The 24,781-nt window shown below is 38.6% G+C and overlaps 1 protein-coding gene across 5 annotated transcripts in view; it reads right to left on the reverse strand.

The window, feature by feature from the left end:
• The window catches only part of MAP3K2 (mitogen-activated protein kinase kinase kinase 2), a 65,928-nt gene that overhangs the window by 12,293 nt on the left and 28,854 nt on the right, over window positions 1-24,781 (reverse strand). For 3 of the 5 annotated variants that reach the window (XM_087712357.1, XM_087712351.1, XM_087712363.1), the window contains 13 exons: window positions 20,643-20,705; window positions 20,180-20,298; window positions 19,834-19,874; window positions 18,092-18,191; window positions 16,022-16,135; window positions 14,855-14,942; window positions 5,134-5,252; window positions 4,893-4,972; window positions 4,708-4,775; window positions 3,377-3,466; window positions 1,673-1,879; window positions 1,009-1,157; window positions 252-383 (listed from right to left, as the gene is read on the reverse strand). In XM_087712357.1, coding sequence (XP_087568483.1) covers window positions 252-383; window positions 1,009-1,157; window positions 1,673-1,879; window positions 3,377-3,466; window positions 4,708-4,775; window positions 4,893-4,972; window positions 5,134-5,252; window positions 14,855-14,942; window positions 16,022-16,135; window positions 18,092-18,191; window positions 19,834-19,874; window positions 20,180-20,298; window positions 20,643-20,646 — 1,311 coding nt within the window. In that variant the 5' untranslated portion in view covers window positions 20,647-20,705. Of the gene's footprint in view, window positions 1-251; window positions 384-1,008; window positions 1,158-1,672; window positions 1,880-3,376; window positions 3,467-4,707; window positions 4,776-4,892; window positions 4,973-5,133; window positions 5,253-14,854; window positions 14,943-16,021; window positions 16,136-18,091; window positions 18,192-19,833; window positions 19,879-20,179; window positions 20,299-20,642; window positions 20,706-24,781 lie in introns of those variants that run through there. The other 2 variants (XM_087712367.1, XM_087712374.1) reach the window with 2 other exon arrangements.

Below are 24,781 nucleotides of genomic sequence, written 5' to 3' on the forward strand. Positions count from 1 at the left end.
ATTCAATAATTAAATATACTTCTTGTTAAACAATAGATATGTCAAGAGCAAAATGCAGATAGCAAAAACACTCTGTGGGGTTTCAGAAATGTTTGTTTGTAGATGCTAATGAAAAACAGAAGATATTTATAGAAACTTAGTATTCTTTTCAAATTGATGGTACACATCACTCCATTTGCAGATTTGATTTTTACATATGGGCACACACACATTACAGAAATTTATTGTCTCCTTGTGGATTAGTGGCTTACCCCTGGCATATATTCCATGAATATAGAAAGTGTTCCTTCCGGATGGTCCCTTAAGCAGCCATAATACTGAACAATTCTTTCGTGTAGCAGATTTTTCAGAAGCTGAATCTCACATTCAAGGGCATTTACTTCCTAAAAGTAACATAATAGAATAAGAGCACATTTCTAGCACTAAATCTCACCAAAAATACTTGATTCAAGTATTTTTTTTAATTTAAACTGAATAATTTAAAAATCATTATTGCTAGCTCATTAATATTAATCACTACAAACCATTTTAGCTGCTTTACTATTTTTATAATTAAATGAACACTTCAGTTTTGAAAAAGATATAAAAGCATTTATTCTCACTCTTAATTGAACTATGACCTAGAGAAACAGCTTCCACAAGTCACTTTAAACAATATCAAAGAATCTACAATGCTCCCATAAATTGCAATAAGAATTGCAAAGCAATGGTTCTCAGAGGACTCTATTTGAATTATCTGTTCTCATTTAAAACAATGATCAAATTAGTGAACAAAATATGAATTGTATATAATTCTTAAATGTTATTGGCAATACTGTGGGTTTCAATAAGTCCTCTGTAGTTTATACTCTTAGTATTGAATCCAAAATTACATGTTTGAATATCACAAAGTAATAAAAATGCACTTTACAATTGTCATTCATTTAATTTTCTAGTTCATTTTTTCTTTCAGCACAATGTGTACATATCAAAAAGCTGAGAGGGGGCACTTCCTTCCCAAATTCTTACCTTACTCGTCTCTGGGCTGTCAGGATCAAACTCAACTTGTTTAACAGCTAGTTCTCGTCCTGTGTCTGCATCATAGCATAGATAAACTCTACCAAATGCACCTTGGCCAAGCGGTTTACCAAGTACCCAATTAGTTGGAGCACGTGGGGCTGCAACAAAATGTGAGAAGTCTGATATATCCAACTATACAAGGGAAAAGCAGACCAACACTTTTCTGACACTGTACAAAAAAGCTCCCAAGTCAGCATATTTTATTCTATTTTAAAACATTTACCCTTTGAATACTTACAATTCCTGTTTTTGATAAGTTTGCAGTGTTATTAGTTTTCTCCAAAATTTACTCACAAGCACACTAAATGCAAGCACACATGAATAGATTTCAAATTATTTTCTGCCCTTTCACTGTTACTATCTTCAAGATAGAATTATTCTTAGTAGAAGGAAAATGTACAGTAGGTTGCCATAGGAATTTCCTGATACAGCTTACTGGAGCCTACACCCTTCTTCTGTATGTTAGATTTTCTGTTTTTAGTCTATTCTTCTGACATGTTCCCATTCCTCTGATCATTTATTTTCCTCACATTGTATATAAAACCTAGCTATTTCAACAACTGAATTATAGTTTAGATGAGGGATTACAAATCAATATATTGTTTCTCCTTACAGCGGCTGGGAGGACTGATGTCCATTACGGTCAAGGTAGGATTTTCTATATCACTTCCTCTTCTCCGCATTCGTCCATCTTCATATTCTGGAGTGAAAATGCTGCTCCCACTGCTTGTGCTCAATGAATAATCAGTTGGGCTGAAACTTACTGGAGTGCGTAAGCAGTTTCCTTGAGTCCTTCTAACTCTTGGAAAAGTTTTACGACCTGCAGAAATTATAAGTAAATCCAACACCATAGTATTATGAACCATACTGTTTATCAGTACATGGTTCTCGACGGAACTGACAGTAAAGATCATTAGACAGAACTGAAGATAGAACCTGATAAGCAATCATAAACATTACTCTCAGGTCCTTTGATAATAAGAAATGCATATGATAACCAAAGTAGTTACCTTTGTAATGGACCAGAGAAAGCAGCTTTTCTTGGAAAATAGATTTTAATTTTCTAAACATGGAAGGTTTAAAATATAATACTGTAATATTTTTTACTGATGGTGAGAAAATAATAGCTTCAGCTCTATAAAAGTAAATAGCCTTGCTGATCTTTTAAATACCATACTTGATGAAACTCTAGGAGTTCATTACAAATAGTCAATTTAAGAAAAAACATCGTTCACACAGAACTGAAATTAGTTGCCATGAATCGAACTCGACTATGAAATGCTCTAGAAGGAAGCAAAGAAGGTACTCTAGTCTAGTAAATTGTTCCTTCTCACTGTCATCTCCTGAAAAGCTGTTCTAACAATACGGAAAACCTTCCAGAACAACATAAGCCTTGCCACTAGAAGTTGCAAAAAAAAAAAAAAAAAGCACTGAAAATATGTTGATATTCTTTTATTGTGGACCATGTTAGACCTGCATCTTTTCCATTCTCTTCCATGAATGGAAGGGCCCATTTAGGTAAAGAAAGAAATATTTTGGGAGTGTTCTTTCAGATGTTGAGAACTTGAAGAACCAACTGGAAGCTTTCCCAAATAATTAAATATCAACATTTGTGATTAAATTTATATTATGCTAGAATGCTGCCAGCTCAATGTTTGGGTGTTTTTGACAAAATGAAGCCTCCAAAGCTGGCAATGAGGCATCCAATCACCCGAATGAAGAAGGAGGATATCTCTTCTTTACAAATCTTTGCACCACTTTTCATATGATTTCAAAAGCTATTCCAATTGTGTGAAACAGATTCTGGGGCTCGTAAACACACTTCCTTCCTCCCTATTTTGAGCCTGGTTGGCAGCCTAACAGTGATACAATATAGTGATGGCACAAGAGGAGAAGAGACCGTGGCGAGGGAGGCTGTTGATAGCTTCTGGGAGTAGTTTTACTAAGAACAAATGCATTAAGCCTCCTAACAGCTTAAAGAACCACTGTGAATTTTATCTTGTGTTTCTAAATGAAAATATTATACTGCTCCAAAACTGATATTTTACTGGGCAATCTAGGGAAGGCATGTATGCTCTGGAACTGATTTTTTTTTAGCAGCACCCTATATGTGGTCACAAGTAAAAGGTTTCATTCTGCTGTTCTAAGACAACCCTAAAAAGGTCCTGCTGGCAAATGGTAGTTAAAAAAAAAACACCCAAAGATTTATAAATTCATTATTAATACACAAAAACAATGCTCTCTTAATTTAAAGTAAAAGAAACCAAGAATTTGAAGAAAAATATAAACCAGGTAAGTTAGCTGACCCACAACTCACCATCATTGTATTCTTGATGTTGGTATGAAATATGGTACCGAGGATAAGTTCCACCTTTGACAAACTTTTCAAATATTGGGAGGTCATAATCTGAAGAAAAATATTTTTGCTTTATTCCATTAAAAAGTATTAAAAGTATTAAAAACTAACCAAAACTGAATAAAAAGGTTTATGTATTATCCCCAATTTCAAATCAGAAAAAGCATACATAAAGGATGATGATTTTTTTCCATAATATATACTGTATCTATGTCATTCCTAAATTAGGGGCAGAATACAGAGAACATATTCATATTGCTTTTTTAAAATAGCATATTTATTTTAATACATATTTTATGCTCCAGAAACATTTTTCTTTACAAGCATATACCTTTATTATTGCAGAGTAATTCTTCATCTATGAATATTATAGACTTTACACTACTATACTATATGTGGATGGAGATTCTCAGTCATCCAGGTCATGACAGTCCCAAAGGTGCTTTTTCAAAAGGCAACTGAACTTTCTTTCCAGTTGCCTTTTGAAAAAAGCACCGTTGGGACTATTATACTGTATTATACTATATACATACACAAATTTCATCATTTAGATCCCAGTTTGTTCAAGAAATATTGCTTTATTATCTTCTTGGTAAGCATGATGGGTTCTGCTCATTCTCTTTCACTATGGGAACATACATTTATTACATCTGAAGCCCATTTTGTGGTCTTTTAAAGCTTTCAAAACAAGATTTCAATATAACAAGCATCCATTTAAAAAAAAAATCTCCCATATCTTTTAGAGTACATTATAATCTTTTGAATGTTTTAAGATGCTTTGCTCCATTAGATTAAATTTCCAGTTCAACTGTGAAATTCAGTACAACTTCATCATATACTAAAATTAAATTCTATCTTGATTTCAGTAGAACTTTGTCAAGTGTCTGAAAGCTTAAAAGTTTTAAGATTCTTACTGCAGCTCCAATTGTGAAGGTTGCAATGACTTAAATAAATATGGTCAATATTTTATATGTTTAAACATCATATGTTTACAGAGCTAGACAAAGAGTTGCATAAATCTAAAGGACCTTGAAAAAATTAAAATTATAAATATATCTACTAAAAATAAAAAAAACAGATCCTTTTTATCATCTCAGCAATGATTGCTATTTCCTGATTTAATTGTTAGATATTTCTTTAATTATATAGCTGTATTACATATATTTCTGCATTTGCTACCATAGTCTTTGTCCAACTCAAACACTATATTGTGAATCTATACGTACTTAACATTATAATATAAAACTTTATAACAGTAACATTGGAAACAATGTCTATTTGTTTTTATCTACCAGAGAATTCTTGATGGTTATCAGGATAGCTCTGAGCTCTTGGCATCCGGGACTTAAGATAGTTCTCTCTAGGAACACAAAACATTGCAATATTAAATTCTTAAAAACTAACAGCCTCCTGTATATAGTTAAGAAACTATGACTTACAGAGCATAGCAGAAAGACAAAATATAAATGATTCTCACCCATCTAAAGGGCTATCAAGTGAAGGACAACTTCCTGAGCCAGAATTTTCAGGGCTACTCAGTGATAATGGATCCAACATCTGAAAGAAAAGCACAAAAATTTACTGCAAAAATTTGATTAGTTCAAGGCACATCATAAATGTTAATCCAAAATTTAAGGAGAAAAAGTGGGAACAACCAAAAAAACCCTCACGCTACCAGATATGCACGTAGAAAATCCTTTTGACAAGAGAATACTTACTAAGTCTTTTTCTGGAATGAACTCGCCTTCACTATTGATACTAGTGAATGATCCATTCCGTGCCACATGATCATCTGGAATGTATCCTGGAGGAGGAGAACTGCTGTCACGAGTATAGCCTGTTAAATTTTTTAGAAATGGAAAAAGATAATAAACAAACTTACCATCAAGAATCATTTATTAGTTTAAATTTTTAAATCAAATAATATTATTTTCTTCTGATCCTTCAGGTATTTTCTATTATTTTAAATTATGCATGCTGGGAGGCAAACAACTTTAGTTTAAACCACATAGAGTGGTTTTTTTTGTTTTATTTTTAAGTATTCAAAACATATTGTTTTCCCAGATAAAACTACAAGTATAGAAAAATACATTTTCCCTTAGTTCAGACAATTTTCTGATGCTGATTATATGTAATTCCCTCACAGAATACAAAATTGTGGAATACTGGTCTACAAAGTGACATAAATTGCACAGAAAATATAAAATATTAGTCATTATTTCCACATTTTTTTCATCTTGACTCTATTTTGGAATTTTTTTATTGATATGAAATATTCACATCAGTTGAAATAGAAAATACCTGAAGGATCAGAAGAAAATAATATTACTTGATTTAAAAATTAAACTAATAAATGATTCTTGATGGTTTGTCTTTAATCTACCAAAACAATTAATCTGCCTGCTTTAATTTTGGCAGCTTTCAGATGTGTAAGTATGAAAATTATGGGCAGGACATGAAAAGAATTAAAAACTGAATTTGAAAAAGCTATAGGCATTGAGACTGTATCACATCAAAATTTCTGTTGTCAAGGGAGACATTTGTTAAGTGAATTTTACTCCATTTACTCCATTTTAATCCACTGTCTTGCCGCATTTGTTAAGTGAATCACTGAAGTTCTTAAATTAATAACGCAGTTGTTAAGTGGATCTGGTTTTCCCATTGATTTTGCTTGTCAGAAGGCCACAAAAGGTCATGTCCCCAAGTGTCTGAATTTTTTTAAAGTAATCTTTATTAGTTATACATTTTTTAAAGAGTAAAACATACAAATACAATTTTAAACATACAACCCCCCCTCCCCTCCCCCCCCGCGGTGACAGTCATTCACAGCCCAACTTTTTTTTCCTTCCTTATTGTTAGGTCTCTAAGCCACATCTTCTCATTACAAAATTCAGGGATCTATTACAATACCCATGTTCGCTTTTAACTTTCCCCGTTTTAAGTCCCTGCTGTTCTCCTTGTCGCCCACATATACCATAAGTTCCAGCTAAGGTAATGTTCCGTTTCTCCTTTGTCCCTCAGCCAACCCGTCATTCTGTCCATTTCTGCACATTCATAGGTCTTTTTAATTATAGCATCTTCCGACGGTATGGTAGTGGATTTCCAAAATTGTGCATAAGTTATTCTTGCGGCCACAATTATATGTAGGCTCAAATGCCATATTGAATTGCTCATGTTTTCTGGTTTAATGCTTAGTAGAAGGTTCTTGGGTCTCCATTCCATGCTTGCCCCGGTAACCTTTTTTAGCCATTTTTTAATCCTTCTCCAGTATTTCGTGGCCTCAGTACAGGACCACCAAATATGGTAGAATGTGCCATCCTTTCTTCCACATTTCCAACACAGTGGAGATAACCCAGGAAACATTTTGGCTAACCTCGTTGGGGGGAAGTGCCACCTATAAACCATCTTGTATATGTTTTCTTTGAATGCTGTAGATATTGTAAGTTTAATGGTCTTACTCCATAGATCCCACCATTTGCCCATTTCAATCTCATAGCCAAAGTTTCTCTCCCATGCTATTAGAAGGCTTTTATCCATCTCTTCATTGGCATCTTGGCAGGTCAAAAATTGATAAATCTTAGATAACATTTTCTTGTCTCCGCCAAACAAAATCTTATCTAGCCCCTGAGGGTTTGGGTAGATCCCAAACCGTACCTTATCGCTTTTGAACCTGTTTCTAACTTGTAAATATTCCCACCATTCCAGATTCCTGCCCTGCTGCTCTAATTCCATCTTTGTTTTCATGTTGACATCTTCTGTCATGATGTCTTTATATGTTATGTTTCTTGTCCAATTAAATACACTGGGATGCGTTAAGGCCTCTAACGGTGCCAACCAGCACGGAACCCTAAGATAGTATTTTTTCCTCATCTTTTCCCAGACCCCCATCAAAATCTTCCGAATATAATGTCCCATGAAGTACCTATGGGGGGTGTCTCTTTCTTGCCAGAGGGAGGCATGCCATCCCTGAGGGAGGTCATGTCCCTCTATAGCCAATAGGCGCCTTCTACTCAACATCACCCAATCCTTCACCCATGTCATAATTGCTGCATTATAATATGCTTCCCAGTTGGGTACTCCGAAGCCTCCCAGTTCTCTACGTTTTTGCAATATTTGGGCTTTAATTCGTGCTTTCTTGCCTTGCCATATAAATCGAGCCACTATTGTCTCCAAAGATTTTTAAAAAAATTTGTCCAATTTAGTTGGTGCCATTTGAAACAGAAACAAAAATTTTGGTAATACATATGTCTTAACTGTCGCAATCCTGCCCATCAAAGACAGTTGTTTACCACTCCAATTAGTCATATCTTTAGATACCTGCTGTAGCAATTTCATATAGTTATCTACCTTGATAGAGGAACATCTCTCCGTGAGCCAAATTCCCAAGTATTGTATTTTATGGGCCATGTTAATCCCTAACAGGCTTTGTACTTCCCTTTTCTGGTTCAGAGTCATATTCTTAATTAACAGTTTTGTCTTCTCTTTGTTTATACGTAGCCCCACTATCCTACCGTACTCCTCTATTTTACGTAAAAGTTGTATTCCAGAAGCCATAGGATCCTCCAGGATAAAAACAAGGTCATCGGCGAAAGCCTGGACCTTAAATTCCTGAGCTTTAGCTCGTAACCCTTTACTTTGTGTATCCCTCCTCACTATTCTAAGAAGGGGTTCTAATGTGAGAATAAACAGTAGGGAGGATAACGGGCATCCTTGTCTTGTGCCTTTACCAATCTCAATATGACCCGCCTCTTCTCCATTTACCAATAATGTTGCGGTTTGTCGTACATAAATTGCCCGAATTGCATTTAAGAAGTTTTCTCCAAACTTCATATTTTCTAATTGTGACAACATAAACTTCCAATTTACCCGATCAAAAGCCTTTTGTGCGTCAAGAAACATAAAGGCCACTTGTTTATCCGGCCAAGCTTCATAATATTCTAAGGCATCCAAAATAATTCTAACATTATCTTTCAAATGTCTTGACGGCAGAAAGCCGTTCTGATCAGGGTGTATAAATTTATTAAGGAAGAATTTAAGTCTATTTGCCAGTATAGCTGCAAAGATTTTATAATCCACATTCAAAAGTGAAATGGGCCTATAGTTTTTAATTTGGGTACGGTCAGCTCCAGCTTTAGGCAAAAGGGTTATATAGGCCTCAGCCCGTGATTTTGGTGCGATAGAATCCGTCAAGACAGCATTAAATATTACTATCATCTCTTGTCCTAAGATTTCCAAAAAAGATTTATAGATTTCAACTGGCAAACCATCCATGCCAGGAGTTTTGTTGTTTTCCATTTTTTTGACTGCCTTTTCTAATTCATCTATTGTTATCTTTTGGTTCAGTACCCCTTTTGCTTCATTTGAGATCTTGGGTAGATTTGCATTATATAAAAATTCCTTAATTTGGTCCTCAGAAATTTCTTCCCTACTATATAGTTGCTGAAAAAAACCTTGGATAATTTCCTGTTTCTCCCCCTTGGTTTCTACTAATTCCCCTTTACTATTCTGCAGTTGAGCTATACGTCTGCTCTCTCTTTCTTTCCGAAGTCTATAAGAGAGCCAATGACCCGGTTTGTTAGCATGCTCAAAAAAGTTTTGCTTAATCTCCCTAAGTTTCCGAGCAACATCCTCCTGGTCTAGAAGAGAGATCCCTTGCTTAATTCTAGCCATTTCTTCTTTTTTCCTATCATCTAGTGAGTCCTGTTGCAAGGCTTTTTCTACCACCTCCAATTTAGCTACCCATTTTGCCCTCTCTTCTAATTTTTTCCTCTGTGTGCCTGTTGTATATTTAATAGCTAGGCCTCTCATATAAGCCTTGGCCGTATCCCAAAGTATTTGTGGGGTTACTCCCTTCCTATTTTCTTCAAAAAAAACCCTCATTTCCCTTTTAAACATTTGCTGAAATTCTTGTTCTTTCACTATCTCTGTATTCATCATCCACCTTCTCTTCCTCCCCTGCCTTACTCCTTTCCACACCAATAAGAGTGGATTATGATCGGCCCAGGTATTAACCTCAATTGCTGCTTCCTTAATCAAGTCCCCAATTTCTGGTGTCAACCAGGCTATGTCGATCCTAGAACAGGATTGATGTCTATGTGAAAAGAAAGTAAATGGTTGTTTCTGTGGGTGGAGTTCACGACATACATCCTTTAATTCATATTCCTCCCTCATGTCTTCAAAAGTTTTGGGGAGAACTCTCCTCCTTTCTCTTAATTTCCCCCCCTTTTGGATGTTTCCTGGGTTATAATCCATTGTCCTATCTGCCACCGCGTTATAATCACCCACCACACATATGTGGTCATAGCCTAACTCTGCAATTTTTAGATGCAACTTTCTAAAGAAAGTACTTTGGTTGTCATTCGGTGCGTATATGACCACCAGCAAAATTTTATATCGACCAAATTTCAATTCAACCATTAAAAGGAGGCCAAACCCCCACCGTAGGGAGGAGGAACCGACCAGGTGGTTCCGCCCCAGGCGACTTATGGACCCGCTGAGGTTCCAGACGGAGCTTGGGGTTATTCCTGATACTCTCGCCCACAGTTCGGCGGAGACTCTGGTTGCCGCCTGGCATTCGGCAGCGTCGGAGTCTCTTGATCGGATTGCGCCACTACGGCCCCTCCGGGTCAGTGGATCCCGGAGACCTCCTTGGTTCACCGAGGAGCTCCGGGAGAAGAAACGCCGGAGGAGATGCCTAGAGCACCTGTGAAGGTCCGATAAGTCCGAGGCGAACCGAGCACTTCTGACTACCTGCACCAAGGACTACGTCCGGGCATTAAGAGCTGCCAAAAGATCACACATCTCTGCCTTGGTAGCGTCCGCCGAGTCACGCCCAGCCGCCCTGTTTAGGATAACCCGCTCCCTCCTTAATAGGAGGGATGCGGGAGACCCCTTGCAGGGTAGGGCTGAGGACTATGCTCAGTTCTTGGCGGACAAAGTAGCTCGGTTTCGGTCGGACTTGGACTCCACCGCAGTAGATCCAGCCGAGACACAGGAGGACTACTTGGCAAATCATCTCTGGGTTGAGTTCCAGGATGTTGCCTCTGGGGATGTGGACAAGGCCATTCGAGCTGTAAGTGCCTCCACCTGCATTCTGGACCCGTGTCCCTCCTGGCTGGTTGCCAACAGCAGGGAGGTGACACATGGCTGGATCCAGGCGGTCGTGACCGCCTCTCTTCGGGAGGGGCACTTCCCCGCCGTACTTAAAACGGCGGTGGTGAGACCCCTCCTGAAGAAACCATCCTTGGATCCAGCCATTTTAAACAACTTTCGTCCTGTCTCCAACCTCCCCTTTATCGGGAAGGTTGTGGAGAAGGTGGTGGCCTTCCAGCTTCAACGGGCCTTGGAGGAAGCTAGTTATCTTGACCCCTTCCAGTCCGGCTTCAGACCTGGTTACAGCACAGAAACCGCTTTGGTCGCATTGACCGATGATCTCTGGAGGGCCAGAGATGGAGGCTATGCGTCCATCCTGGTTCTCCTTGACCTCTCAGCGGCTTTCGATACCATCGACCATGGTATCCTTCTGCGACGACTGCGGGAGGTGGGAGTGGGAGGCACTGTCTTGCAGTGGTTCTCCTCCTACCTCTCGGACAGGTCGCAGTCGGTGTTGGTCGGGGGGCAGAGATCGTCCCTGAGGCCCCTAACATGTGGGGTGCCGCAGGGTTCGGTCTTATCCCCCCTACTATTTAACATATACATGAAACCGCTGGGCGAGATCATTCGGAGGCACGGGATAAAATACCACCAATATGCGGACGATACGCAACTGTATCTGTCCGCCCCGTGCCAACTCAATGAAGCGGTGGACGTGATGAGCCAGGGTCTTGAGGCCGTTAAGAACTGGATGAGCGCTAACAAACTGGTACTCAACCCGGACAAGACCGAGTGGCTGTTGTGTTTCCCTCCCAACAATTTGGCTAATGTTCCAACACTTAGGCTGGGGGGTCAAATTTTATACCCCTCAGATAGGGTCCGCAACTTAGGAGTCCTCCTGGATCCACAGCTGACTTTTGACCACCAGTTGTCAGCTGTGACCAGGGGGGCATTTGCCCAGGTTCGCCTGGTCCGCCAGTTGCGGCCCTACCTAAACCGGGAGGCTCTCGCAACAGTCACTCGAGCCCTTGTGATCTCTAGGCTGGAATACTGCAATGGGCTCTACATGGGGTTGCCCTTGAAGTGCATCCGGCGACTGCAGTTAGTCCAGAATGCAGCCGCGCGAGTGATAGTGGGCGCACTGCGGTTCGCCCACGTTACACCCATCCTCCGCGAGCTGCACTGGCTACCTGTCGGTCTCCGGGTGCGCTTCAGGGTATTGATGACCATCTTTAAAGCACTCCATGGTAGTGGATCTGGGTACTTGAGAGACCGCCTTCTGCCGATTACCTCCCTTCGACCGATTAGATCGCACAGACTGGGCCTCCTCCGAATCCCATCCGCCAGTCAATGTCGACTGGCGACTACACGGAGGAGAGCCTTTTCTGTTGCAGCTCCGACCCTGTGGAACAATCTCCCCGTCGAGATCCGTACCCTCACCACCATCCAGACCTTCCGCGCAGCCCTCAAGACCTGGCTCTCCCAACAGGCCTGGGGATAGGTTCCCAATTTACCCGCCCGAGTGTTGATTGTTGAATGAAAGTTGTGTTTTATTATTTTTCTTTTGTTCACATTTTGTTTTGTCTTTTGATACTGCACCCCCTCCCCTGTGATTGTAAGCCGCCCTGAGTCCCCTCAGGGAAAAGGGCAGCCTATAAATCTTAATAAAATGCTTAAAAAAAAAAAAGTCTCCCCTCCCCATCAGTATACACCAATTTAGAATCGATATGGTCTTTAACATACAACACAATGCCCCTTTTCTTTTCATCTGCTAAACTTGTATACATTATATCCAGCCGGGGGTAATACAACACATTTTGCTGGTGGTTCACTATATGTACTTCTTGCAGGCATGTCAGATCACAATTTTTTTTCCGTAAAGGATTCAGTATTTTATTTCTCTTTCTTAGTGAATTCAAACCATTTATATTTAAAGAAATTAAGCGGAGTTCATCCGCCATGTTTATTTGTGTAAGGCTTTGGATTTTGTTGTCTGCCTTGTCTGCGGTCTCTCATCTCTGCTTTGATTCTCATTTCCCCCTTTCTCATCTCCCGGGACACTATTCTTTCGCTCCTCTCCTCGGCTCTTGTTATCCAATTCTCCATCGTTATTCTGAGTTCCCCTCTTCAACTGGCTTTCCATAAAGTCTTGTGCATCTTGCAATGATTCAATCTGAAACCTCTGTCCTTGCCAGAGAAAAGATATCCCTTCTGGGAAAAGCCACCTATACATCACCTGAAGTTTCCTCAATTGTGTTGTTAGGTCCTGATATTTCTGCCTCCTTTCCCTCACTCTTCTTGGTATCTGTTTTAGTACTATCACCATTTCCCCCGCATACATGGTATTCTGGTCACGTGCCTTCTGGTAAATTTCTTCTCTCAGGGATCGTTTACTAAACCTCACGTGCACTTCACGTGGCAGTTTCTGTCTCCTAGTATAGGAAGTATAGACCCTATATACGTCATCAATGTCACTCTGTATCGACAGCTTATCTTTCTGGGCGATCCCTGCTATCATCTCAACCATAATTTCCTTCAGTTTCTCCCCTCTTTCCTCTGGAATATTTTGAAATCTGAGAAAGAAGGCTGACTTTTCTAATTCCAACATAGCAATCTCATCTTCCAACCTTCTATTAATATGTAGCTGCCTCATCTCCCACCTCGCCATATTCCCTTCACTTTCCTTCATTTTTACTCCTAAATCTTGAATTTGACCCTCCATTTTTGCCCAGATCTCCTTTTGCTGTGAATACAGCTGTTTCATTTCACCCCTCATGTCTCCCATTTCATTTTTAATGTCGGCCAGGGATTTTTCGGTAATCTCTTGATTCCTAGCCATATTATTTTGTATCGATAGCAAAGTTGTCTGTATATTTTGCAATGTGGGTGCCTTCTCTACCCCAGCCATATTGTCTAAAGTTCTGTGTATTGTTGGAGGGGTTGTAGATGGGGACGACTGAGTAGGTAATGCCGAGGTTTTTTCCCCCCCACTTTGGCCAGCTCATATCAATTAGGTTAAGAATATCCCACTGCTTCATAAGCTATCTGCTACCAGTTTAAGCAATGTTCCAACTTATTTTGCTGCTATCTATAAGGAAAAATATATATGAATATAGTCCCTTAGAGAGATCTAAAAAAAGTACAAGAGGGGGCTCATATCAGGAAAGAAAGGAAAGAAGGGGGGGCAAATACATCAACACAAAAAAAGGAATCAAACCTCAAAGAGAAGAGAACAAAAAGGGAGGGAAGTACAGTTCGAAATATTCCCCTTTCAAGTGTCCAACTCCAGCTCCAAAAAAAAAAGAGAAAACAATGCGCACAGTAGATATAATATTGACTGTCTCAAATGGAGCCTTAAACCTCCTATAGCAGCACAAAAGTTTTCCAAAAATCTTGGGAGCAGGCAGGGCAAGTCTGCTGATTACTATCAGCTATGCCTCAGGGTAAAGACTTCGCTCCCCTCTGTTTCCATCACCTAGGCCGCCTTTGACGACTCTTTATGATGTAAATCCTTCTTCAATTGTTAATTCATTTGCTCCTGTTTGTCTTAATTGCCGCTAAAAGTCCCATTAAAGAGGGGAAAAAAGATTGCCAGAGATGCAGTAACCAAATAGTAAATCCAACTTGCTCTTCAAGAAAGTTTAGGGCATCCAGATTCACACCAAAAATCCTACGCCAAACAAAAGTGCTGTGTCATGGCTTTGGGACCGCCGTGCGTCCCTCTTCAGACGTCTGGGATCAGGGCTAAGCCTCTGCTTTGCCAAGGAGATCGCACTTCCCCCCGCCTGCAGAGAAGCACCTCTGTTCTTCGCTGAGTCCCTCCGAGACCAGCAAATGGCTGCTCTTTATGCCGCCAGACCCCTGGTTTGTCAGCTAGGCTTCAGAGCTATCTCCAAGCCTGCCGCCATAGCCAATGACGTCACCGGAAATCCCCCCCAAGTGTCTGAATTTTGATCGCATTACTATGGAGATGCTGTAGTAGTCATAAGTGTAAAAAATGGTCATAAGTCACTGTTTTCAGTGCCATTGCAACTGCGAATGGTTATTAAATGAACTGTTGTAAGTCGAGGACTACCTGTATTCCCATAATCAAAGATTTTGTGTTGTACTTTGTTCTTGTTACAATTCTAGTATTACATGAATTTAGTTTTGACTTGTTTAATGTTCCTATGACTTTCCAATTATTCAAGATTCATACTGCACATTAATCATGGGTATTTGTGTGCGGCAATATCTGTATTGCTTGCCTTTTGCAAATAACTGTAGCAGCACCAAAAGAAGTATAAATGTTTCATAAATAAATAAATAAACCACCAGTTTCAAATAAAAAATATGAAGGGTTGTTACCTATTACAGAATTTCTGTTTTTCTTTTCTGTTACTCTGAAAACTGTATTATCCAAATCTTCTAATGATGACAAGGGATCCATGTTATTCTACAAGGAAAAGTATGTTTATTTATGTTTTTAAAATAATCTACCCTTATAAAAAAGGAAGCATCATTTTGTCATAAATATAGAGGACATCCAATGTTTCATTTCTACTTCCACAGACGATGGGTAGAGCAAATTATTCTCCCTACTCAAATTTGGCTAGGAAGGATTGAGAACTTTTGGTACAAATTTTATGAAGATGGAATTGCAGATGACAGAGCTATTTAAAACCCCATGGCACAAAATTCCAGTTTGATGACACTGGACTTTTCCCCAAATTTCTGCACGTTTCAAGTAAAATATTAATATGCTATTATTTCCCAAGTGCACACATTCTAAATGTTAAGATTATAATGATAGCAAGAATGAAAGGTTAAATACATTGAGTGAGATTATTTAAAAACAGGAAAATAAAGTTTCTGGCACACCCAGAAATATTTCTGCACACATCTCACTAAGGATGGAAATAGACAATCAAAATATAGTTGATTTATAATTTTTTCATCTTTTAAATTGTTTTGGCCTTTGACTATAATCTCTCTCCTACTGTTCTAATGACACAACTATTAAAAATATAACATTTGTAACCTTTAAAGTAAAAACATGATATTATATAATGAGATTTGTGATTGCAATTTATATTTCATGAATACACTGTGAACATACAGAACATGGTTTATTACATGCAATATATACTGTATCATTATTATTTTTGCTATACTACATATATCCACACAAACACTTGCATTTTATAAGTGTTACAAATATAGATAATGTGCACATGATAATAACCAAACTTAATGGGTTACAAGACAAAGAATAAGAATTCATGCAGACATTATCCAAATAATGATTTTGACTCAAATCTTTTTTATAGATTTGATCAAAAATCACTTGTTAATGAAAACAAGTGCTCTGTTGCTTTCTGGAACAAGACACCCCCCCCCCAAAAAAAAATGCTCCTCCATAAAGAAAGGGGATAGATGGCAATTTTCAACGGGATTAGGTTGTTAGGGGTCACAACAAACAACAGAGGAAAAGTGTTATAGCAATATACAAATTTACACAAAGCCTTAACACACCTGTGTGTTTCCATGAGCAACAAGCAGTATCTTGAGGCTCTTCAGGTGAACACTGCGATCAAGGAGCTCCACAGCTTTGTCCAGATCATCCTGGATAGCTAATGGAATTACCAGCTATACATAGGAAAAATTCACAAGATTATAGTGCAAGTTAAATACAAATAATGCATGTACACATTAAGTTTGTGGCCTGAAAATGAACTGTAGCAACACCAACTGTCTTCAATAATTAATATTTAGCAGAACCAAGGGATAGCATGCTAGAAAAAGGGTAAAAATGAGCCATAAAAAGGATATTTAATTATGACTATTTGGCTAAGCAGGATATGTAATCAGTAGAAAGATGTAACCATAGTAAAAATTAACCAGGTTTTCCCATATCCCAAATGCTACGTGTTAAAGATGCCTATGTTCTTTATGGCTATAGTTTTTGAAATTTGGTGAAGCATAATAAATTAAGGCTTCTTAATACATGGAAGGAAGTAGCTAAAAGAAAAATAAATCCACATCTGATTTGAAGCATTGCACTGATAAAATGTGCTATTTTTGTCATGACAACTATTATTTTCTCCATAAAGGAGGAAGAAAAAGGACTTCGAGTAATCTGATAAAATATTCTAAGTTTTTACAACTGCAATGCAAATGCCTAGGTGTTTTTTTTTCTTTTTAACAATACTAAAATAAAATGCTAACATAAAATTTAAAAATACCAAAACAATACTAAAATACTAAATATTAAGAGAACAGTTTGTCTCATTGTTAAGGCACCAGGCTACAAACCATGAATTCAAGTCCTGCCTTGGCCATGAAAGTCAGCTGGGTGACTTTGAGCTGTAACTTTCTCAGCCCAATGATTGTTGTGGTGGGGAAAGCAGGCAAAGGAAGCTATGTTGGATATGTTCACCTCGAATTATTTTTAAAAATAGTAAACGCAGGATAAAAAACAAACAAATAAATAATGGTTTCTTAATATTTAACTATTAAACATTATTTAATAAATATTTTATCATCTATTTTTTCAATTCTACAAAGAACTTTTTTTTGCTTTACCTGATTGAGTTCCTGAAAAATAACATAACTTCAACATAAGCATATATGTTAACATTTTATAGTTTGAAATTTAGTTTTAATTTTTATTTAACAAATTTTATTTATTTATTTATATCCTGCCTTTATCATTTTTATAAATAACTCAAGGTGGCAAACCTATCATATTTAGAAAAAAATCTGTTTGTGCCTTAAGCTCAGTGCTGATTCCTGGCAACTATTTGGACTAGTTGCAGTTTTCTTGACAAGGTTTTTTGGAAGTGGTTTGCCACTGTCTCCTTCCTACGGCTAAGAAGAAATAACTGCCCCAGGGTCATTCAGCTGGTTTTGTGCCAAAGGTGGGACTAGGGCTCCTGATTTCTAGCCTGATGCCTTAACTATAGTACTTTGCCAAACTTGAATTAGTGAAAAATGCAGATTTAGAGAAGGGTAAGGCATCATCAAGTAGCTAAAGTGGCAAATAGTATAAAGAAGAGAAAATCTGTAATTATGAATAGTTTCTGCCAACCCTTATAAAAATCATTTCAAAAGGTATGGCATTACTAGTATTCTGCCTAGATACAGTCAGAAAGGTAAGATGAACTGCTTGTTATTGTTGCTCAATCTTCCTCTTAATTGTTTATTTAGTAATGATATACTGTTACTGAAAGAGATCTCAATTTTTAATGTCTTATTGTAGACAAGGCTGTTGCTTCTCGGTTACACAGTGATGATATTCTGCAAACTCTAACCAATTCACAGATTTTATATTTAATAAGATACATTTTATTTCCTAATCATATCTTCCAAAGGAGTTGTATTACATTTCCTTAAAAATAAAGATATAATATTACTACATCTTACTACATTAATACATGATTTGATGAGAAAAAATATTTTTATGAAAGGAAAAAGCCACAGTATAAATGGCACAAGTGGAATGTAACTTACTGCAAACCTTAAATATGTCCCAGAGCTTCAAGTAGTCCTGTCACCAGGTTTTCACTATATCAACAAAGAACAGTCTAAAAACCATTATTTTACCTCATTATTGCTGTAATACAAATTCATGGACTGTCCAAAGGCAACTTTAGCTTTTGATGCAAGATCTTCGAGCTTGATAGGTCTAGAAAACTGTAGGATTCTATAAAGTAGGATACAACTTTATTAGAAATAATCTACAGAATTGAAAAAAATTGCAAATTATAATTATGAAAGTCCAACTTATTTTCAGTGCTATCTTGAAAAAAAAAAGGAAAATCACTTTTCACAACAATTAAACTACAGGAGCTGAATTCAATTGCAATGGAGAACCAAGCTCTTGTTCCTTTCTTTGCCTCTACAAAGTACTAAATAAAGGCTTGCCCCTTTCCTTTCCTTCCAAAGGGAGAAACTTCAATTATCCCAAGTCAATGACTTCTGGTGGATAAAACAGTATCACAAAATATTGCTCAGTGCAATAACCAAATTATGCCTTATTTCTTTACACTATAGGAGGAGACTAAAGAGCTAATTGACAGTAAAAAGATTATTTTGCTAGGCTTATACAGATTTCCTAGTATTAGAAAGCCATCCTAGGAAGTGATCTACTTAAGAATTACAATAAGTATAATAGGATAAACCAAGTTAAACTAAACTTTAATTTGCAACATTTTAACTCAGTCAAGCATTCTAGGAATTAATTTCTATATTAAAAATAATTTGTACTATGTGATTTGCAATTTCCTATGGAATATAATATACCTGTATTTTAAAATTTGTCAAAATAACCTGAATCTTAACACATAGTTATATTTGTATTTTGAGGTATTAAGCCAATTAACATCTTATGTAACCTTCTAGAAAACACTATCTGTCTGTCTAGCTATCTAACTATTTAACTATTTTGGACTGAAATAAAAACTGAAAGATTGCAATATGGTATATTATTTCATCTATTTTTAAGCAGAAATTGAAAATAAAACAAAAATCCTCATACATTTATAGGTAGTCGTTGGGTTATGACACTTGCTCAGTGACTGTTCAAAATTACAAAAATGCTGAACAAGGGGACTTAATGACAGGTCTTCAGAATTTCAAATATCACAGCATCCCCACGATCACATGATTATGATTTACAACACTCCCTGCCAGCTTCCCTAAAACAAATCTAATGGGGAGCCTGAATAGAAGTCAAAAGTCACTCTTGCCGTTTTTTCATCTGCCTGAATTCTGTAGTGCCTGCCTCCAGCACATCCCTACCACCCACTGACACTCACCCACATTCTATATGGCCTGCCCAGAACACCCTTCCCCATCATTTTCCTGTGCTCCACAGCATCTATTTGCAACGTTAATCTACACTTTAGAGTACCTGCCTATGGCATTTCCCTGTCCTCCACCGCATCTGCCCACCTGCCTGCACTATAAAGCCTCTGCCCATGGAATCCCCCATTTTGCCTCCTAGCCTGCTTGCCTAGGACTCCCAACTTTTCCCACTTAATGACCCACACAGTCCTGGGATTACTACGGTTACTGGGGCTGCTGGAACTGCCATTGCTAAACAGTGTAGATATGTAACATTAAATCTATGACTTGATTGTTTAAGTGATGGAAGTTCCTGAACCAACTACAACCATAACCTTTGCAGGACTTCTTAAAAAATGGTTAATGGTTATGGTTTTCAAACATTGATTGGGTAGTTTTAAATTAAATCAAGATTCTATAAAGGTATGGAAACTGTGAAAAATTTTAAAAAGTTGTCATATTCAGAAAATAGAAATTTGCTAAAATGAACTATTATTTACCTTTTTTCTCCTCGATGTTCAAATTTGACTCGTACATCATTCTGTGAGAGAATTATATAAACTTGCTTATAGTGCTCAGTGACATTGATAATGAGATCTTTTCCACAATCTTATAAAAATATGTATCTGGAGGTAAGGATTGTATATAAATTTTTTCCAGTCTTTTGAAGCATTAGAAAGGGACACACAGAAAATAAACTAGCATATATAGCACGTATGTTTAAAATCTGTTATGTAATTTTAAAACGATTGCATTTCAATTTCTAAAATATACATATTACAAATCAATGTAAAGATTATAGGCAAAAATTCTTCACTGTGCTGGGCAAACACATTAGATGATTACCTGTTTTTTGGGTGAAATTAACTTTCCCTTTCCCATTTCTTGAAGCGGCAAAGCAGGACGACTTGCCTTATGAAGAACTGCCAAATCCTGCATGATTGAATTCAAAGCTTGCTGTTCATCTATTTAAACAATAATGAAACAAGGAAATGTACTAGTCAAAACTAAGTTTTTAAAAATCATAAAAAACAAATCAATTAAGAAGCATAAGTAGAATCTAAGGATAGTTTGCATTGTAACTTTAAGAGCATTCATAATATGGATCTCAACAGCTTGATGTTAGATAGTAATTCTGGTAGTGTTCCTTCCTTCATTTATATTTTCTTTTAGCAACAATTGCATTTTATTATATTCATATGTTTATGTGATTAAAAAAAAGTCACATAGAATTTCAATATTACTCATCATTTTCTGTTTAAATTCAGTATTGGATTATTACATTCTCAGGCATATGTTTGAAACTCACCCATAATGGCACCCAGCAAAACCGAACTTCAGAACAGTGCTCCCATTAGAATTTTTTTATTGCCTAAACAAATAAGAAGAAAGATAAATGAAAATGAAATGAGACAGGTATGATAAAAGTGTCTAGTTTCTATAAACTTTTGTTAAACCAACTTTTTCCCTCAAGACTTAGCATCATTAATTTTTCAGGACAACTTTCAATGTACATGGATCAAGACTGTTAAATTCAACCTTTTCAACTAAGGATATCCTCCCTCCATAGTCCTTAAGACAGAATAAAACAGGCAAAACAAACCCTGAAGCAAAGGATCCATTGAACCCTGATGGGCAAACATCCTGTAGGGCAGCAGTGTCCAACATTTTTGGCACTAGGGATCGGGGATGGGTTGGAGCACAACCTAGATCCCACGGATGCACAGTTTTGCTCACCCTAACCCTAACCAGTCCCTAGCCCTGGGGTTAGGGACCCCTGATATAGTACATGCCCTGTAACTATAATTTGTCTAAATTTTATATATTATTACTTTATTGTTACTTAATAGTTTTTGATACTTTGCTATAAATTTTAGATGCTTTAAACGTATTTAATGTAATTATAGTGTTTAGAGAGGTCTGCAAAAAAATTTTTTCCAGAGCTGTTTTGGTTATTCCATGTAATCTTTATGTTTTTTGGTGCGCTGAATCCGAAAATGACCTCCATTTTGCCATAGGACATCACGTTTCCTGACAATTTAGGTAACTATGTTAAATAAGGCAATACCTCAAAATAAATGGAAATAGACTTATAAAATTAAAGTTTTATTACAATATTTTCATGAAAATCCTTTTTTGAACTGAAATGAGCTCACTAAACTCGATTCTTCTTCCTTGTGAAGCTCCTCTTGGTGCATTTACGCTTGTGAGTAGCATCTGGAATGTCTCTCTGAAGCATACAACAGTAGTCTGCCATCATTGTAATGCTCCATTTTCCCTGGTATCTCCTTTCCATCTCTTTAATGTCTTGATGAATCATTCAACTTGTTCCTCACTCACAGCTCCCAAATTTTCAGGAAAGTAGTCAAGGTGGGACTGGAGGAAATGCACTTTCAAACTCATCAGGCAACCTAAAGCTTGAAATGCTTTCAGCATTCTTCCAACGATCTTTTTGTAGTGAGGATCTTTGTTATTGCCTAAAAATTTCTGTACGACTTCTTTAAATGCAATCCACCCTTCTTTTTGAGGACCGGTCATGGTATTGACAAACTCTTGATCAACTATAAGCCTTCTAATGTCTGGTCCGATGAACACACCCCTTCAATTTTGCCTCCGAGAGGCATGGAAACATGGTGACCAAGTATTTGAAGCATTCTCCATCTCTTGGAAGTGATTTTACAAATTGCTTCATCAATCCCAATTTTATGTGGAGAGGTGGTAGAAGAACTTTATGGGAAGGTACCAAAGTTTCTCAGAAGACATTTTTTTTCACCAACTGTTAGCACCCTCGGCTGCCAACTCTTCTTGGTCCAGTGATTTTGTCGGTCTCAACTGTCCCATAGAAACAGAAAACAAGGGTATTTGGTATACCCAGCTTGTTGCCCGAGCAGCATGCACAAGACCTTCAAGTTCCCACACACTTGCCAACCATAGTCTTCATATTTAAGTTTATGAAGAACCAATTCCAAGTTTTCTTAGGTTTCCTTCAAGTGTACGGAATGACCTACAGGTATAGAAGTGTAAAAACCATTGTGGAATAAAACTGCTTTGAGACTTCTTTTTGAAGAATCTATAAAAAGACGCCATTGCTCTGAATCATATTGGATTTTAAATTGATCCATCAGACCTTTGACATTGATGCAATAAACCAACTTGTCTTGGGCGCAGTAAGAAACAAACTCCTTTTCACGATGTCTGAACCATGAAGATGACATTCCTGGCAACAATAAATTCCTGCTTTCAGCCTTGATCCGAGTAACTCAGCGGCATCTTTGGGAAGATTCAAGTCTCTTACCAAATCATTCATCTCCTCCTGAAAAAACAATTTTGGTCTTGTATCATCTTCAAAGTCAGAACTTGATTTATCATCTGGTTCAGGTATGACTTCACCTTCATCGGAGCTAGGTATCTCTTCCAAAATAGCAAGGGGCTTGGGTACTGGTATATCTGTGCCATGGGAGATTGGACGAATTGCTGAGTGAAATGGAATGCTTCCATTTGGAATTAAACCCTTTCACATCACATGAACAAAAGTAACAATCACCACTATGGTTCTCGCCATACCGTAGGAATCCCATAATGGAAAGATTTTTTCTTACCCTTGAACCAGTTTCGGAGGTCCTCAACACATCGTTTGCACAATTTATGAGGCGCCCAAACTTTATCTTGATCTCCAAATTTTACTCCAAAGTATGCAAAGTATACTTTTTTCACAAAGTCTGTAATATTCTGCTGTTGCTTCAACACTGTATATTCACCAGAGATGAAACAGAAACTTTCTGGCGAATTAATAGACTTTCGCGGAGCCATAACATAACGGTTGAAGAATGACGAGCTAACATGAATTGCGATGAAAACATGTGAAAGGGCGTTGGTACTTACCTGATACGCCTCTTCTCATAGTGGGGGGAGGAGTATCCAGAATGGGTTGACCTTGTCCGCTCATAATTGGATGAGTCAGATAAGCTCTTTGGGCAATGCCCCCTGGCCATCAGATTTTCCCCATATTTGACGAAGAGCTCTCTCCGACTCGTTGCACCATTCACTCCAGACTCTTAATTCAGTTCTTAGCTTTATTGTCTTCGACATCAATATTTATATAACTTCATAAAACAATGAACATAACACTTAGTCGTACAAACATAGTCAGGGAGAGACTGGATACTCCTCCCCCCACTATGAGAAGAGGCGTATCAGGTAAATACCAATGCCCTTTCTCCATAGTGAGGGGGGAGGAGTATCCAGAATGGGACATACCAAAGCCTGCACGTCCCTAGGGAGGGAGACCCCTGAGGCCCCATGTCCCCCCCACATGCCAGTTGAGGCGTGGGCCCCGCCCTGTGAACCGCTTGCAACACTCTGCGGCCAAAGAGGCTTCTGCCGAGGCAAAAGAGTCCAGTTTATAGTTCCTAGCAAAGGGAGAGGGGAAAGCCCACATGGCTGCCCTGCAGATTTCGGCCAGGGATGTCTGCATGGCCCAGGCCGTGGATGTGGCTGCGCTCCGCATGGAGTGAGCTGTGATATGATTGGTGTCTGTAAGCCCTGCAATTGGTATGCAGTGACAATGCAGGTTCGCAACCACCAGCCTATTGTGGTGGAAGTCACCTTGTTACCCAGGACCTGGTTGGAAGGAGACAAACAAAGCTCCGGATTTCCTGTTTGGCCTGGTTCTCCTGCGGTAAATCCTCAGAGCCCTCCTTACGCCCAGAGTGTGCCACTTCTTCTCCAACGGGTGAGAAGGGTCTGGACAGAAGTTGGGCAAATCAGTTCCTGGGTTTGATGGAAGCAGAGGCCCACCCTGGGGATGAAGGACGGATCCAGTCGTAACCCCACCCTGTCTTGGTGGAAGACGCAGAGATCCTCCCTGGTGGACAGAACTTGCAGTTCGTATATCCGCCTGGCGGAGGTGATGGCCACCAGAAAGGCCACCGTAAGAGTCAGGAACTTAAGGGAAACTGTTCAAAAAGGCTCAAATGGAGGGCCTGTTGGAGCGTCCCCTACCCTGTGTAAGTCCCAGGAAGGATACCTGAACACCGTGTGCGGTTTGGGGTTGGAAGCCCCCTTGAAGAATTGCCTGACCATAGGATGGTGAGTCAAGCTCTGGCTCCTGCCACGCAGGAGAACTGACGAGATGGCTGAAACCTCTCTTCTAATCATGTTAGGAGCTAACCCTCTGTCCCGGCCTGCCTGGAGGAAGTCCAGAATCTGAGGCACTGAGGCCTGGATAGGATTGTACCCCAGGGAGTTACACCATGAGGCAAAGGCCCGCCACATGGAGCCATAGATACGCTCTGTGGAGGGTGTGCGGGCAGTCTGGATAGTCTGCATCACCCTGGGGGGGAAAGATATCTTTCCCCAGGATGCTCCGCTCAAGAGCTAAGCGGTTAGCTGGAGCCATTGAGGGTCTGGGTGCTCCAGTGACCCCTGGTTAAGGGATATCCCCTCCTG

The sequence above is a fragment of the Thamnophis sirtalis genome, unplaced genomic scaffold (assembly GCF_051295495.1).
Source record: "Thamnophis sirtalis isolate CommonGarterSnake01/CBP01778 unplaced genomic scaffold, rThaSir2_p1.2 scaffold_1, whole genome shotgun sequence".
NCBI lineage: Eukaryota > Metazoa > Chordata > Lepidosauria > Squamata > Natricidae > Thamnophis > Thamnophis sirtalis.